The sequence below is a fragment of the Galeopterus variegatus genome, unplaced genomic scaffold, assembly GCF_000696425.1.
Source record: "Galeopterus variegatus unplaced genomic scaffold, G_variegatus-3.0.2 Scaffold3160, whole genome shotgun sequence".
Taxonomy (NCBI): domain Eukaryota; kingdom Metazoa; phylum Chordata; class Mammalia; order Dermoptera; family Cynocephalidae; genus Galeopterus; species Galeopterus variegatus.
The window spans coordinates 146,487-147,681 of record NW_007729271.1 but is presented as its reverse complement, the minus strand read 5'-3'; the positions used below and the strand labels follow the sequence as shown (position 1 = coordinate 147,681).

The 1,195-nt window shown below is 45.1% G+C and overlaps 1 protein-coding gene across 1 annotated transcript in view; it reads right to left on the bottom strand.

Annotated features, from left to right (window-relative positions):
- SGCG (sarcoglycan, gamma (35kDa dystrophin-associated glycoprotein)) overlaps positions 1-870 on the bottom strand; it is a 63,241-nt gene extending 62,371 nt beyond the window's left edge. The window contains exon 1 of the mRNA XM_008584158.1: positions 793-870. Within this exon, the coding sequence (XP_008582380.1) occupies positions 793-870 (78 nt within the window). The remainder of the gene's footprint in view (positions 1-792) is intronic.
- Positions 871-1,195: the final 325 nt, after the last annotated feature.

Below are 1,195 nucleotides of genomic sequence, written 5' to 3'. Positions count from 1 at the left end.
TGTATCATGTGAGTTCATTAAGTAGTGAAAGGATGTAGAAATCTGTTCAAGGTGCCTGCTCTCAAGGAGTTTACAGTCACAGTTAGCAGGCAGGACAGGAGACATGATTCTGCCGTCACCAGTGACCGCCAGGCTCTCGTATCTTGTGGGCATTTCGACCTCCCCCACCCCCCGCATTCTCAGCAGCATTGCACCCTGGACCTCTTCCTCTTGAAACCCCGTCCTCTCTGGGTTTCCACATTCTGTGCTCTCCCAGGTTTCCTCCCACTTCTGGAACCATCTTCTCAGCCTCCTTACGTGATCGTCCTTCCTACCCAGCCCCTGACCTCCGGCTTCCTCAGTCCCAGTCCTCGGCCCTTTCCCGCATTCACTGTGACTCGGCTTCCATTAGCATCTCAGCACGGAAGACTCATCCTTTTTTTTTCCCATTGTTTAAATTGTGGTAAAATACACATAGCATAAAATTTACCGTCTTAACCATTCTTAAGGGTACAGTTAAGTGGTATCAAGTATATTCACAGTGTTGTGCAACCATCAGCACCATCCATCTGCAGAACTCTTTATCTTATAAACTGGAACTTTTTTTATTTTACCATTTGCTTGTACATCTTTGTGGGGTGCACTATGTTGTTTCAGTACAAGCATATACTACGCAATGATTCACTTAGTGTGATGACATAAAAACTGAAACTTGGTGTCCATTAAACATTAACTATCCGCCCTCCCCTCCTCCCACCCCCTGGCAACCACCATTCTACCTTCTGTCTCTACGAGTCTGACTGTTCTAAGTACCTCATAGAAACGGAACCACACCAGGATGTGGACTGAATTGTGTTCTTCGAGTTCTATGTATTGAAGCTTAATCCCCATTGTAACTGTTGAGGGTGGGAGATCCTATTATGGTAATTGAAAGGCAGGGCCTTGAAGAGGTGATTAGATTCTGAGGACTGTGCCCTAATAAATGGATTAATAAGTGTCATGGGCATGATTCTGAAGGCTTTTTCTCTCTCTGCTTCTGCCATCTCGCAATGTGATACCCTGTGTCGCTGAAGCCAGCACCAAGGAAGACCCTCACAAGATGTGTTCCCTGGACTTTGGACTTCCCAGCCTGAGAAATGTAAGCAATAAATTTCATTTTTTTACAAATTATCCAGTTTCAGGTATTTTGTTGTAAGCAACAGAAACGGACTAACAC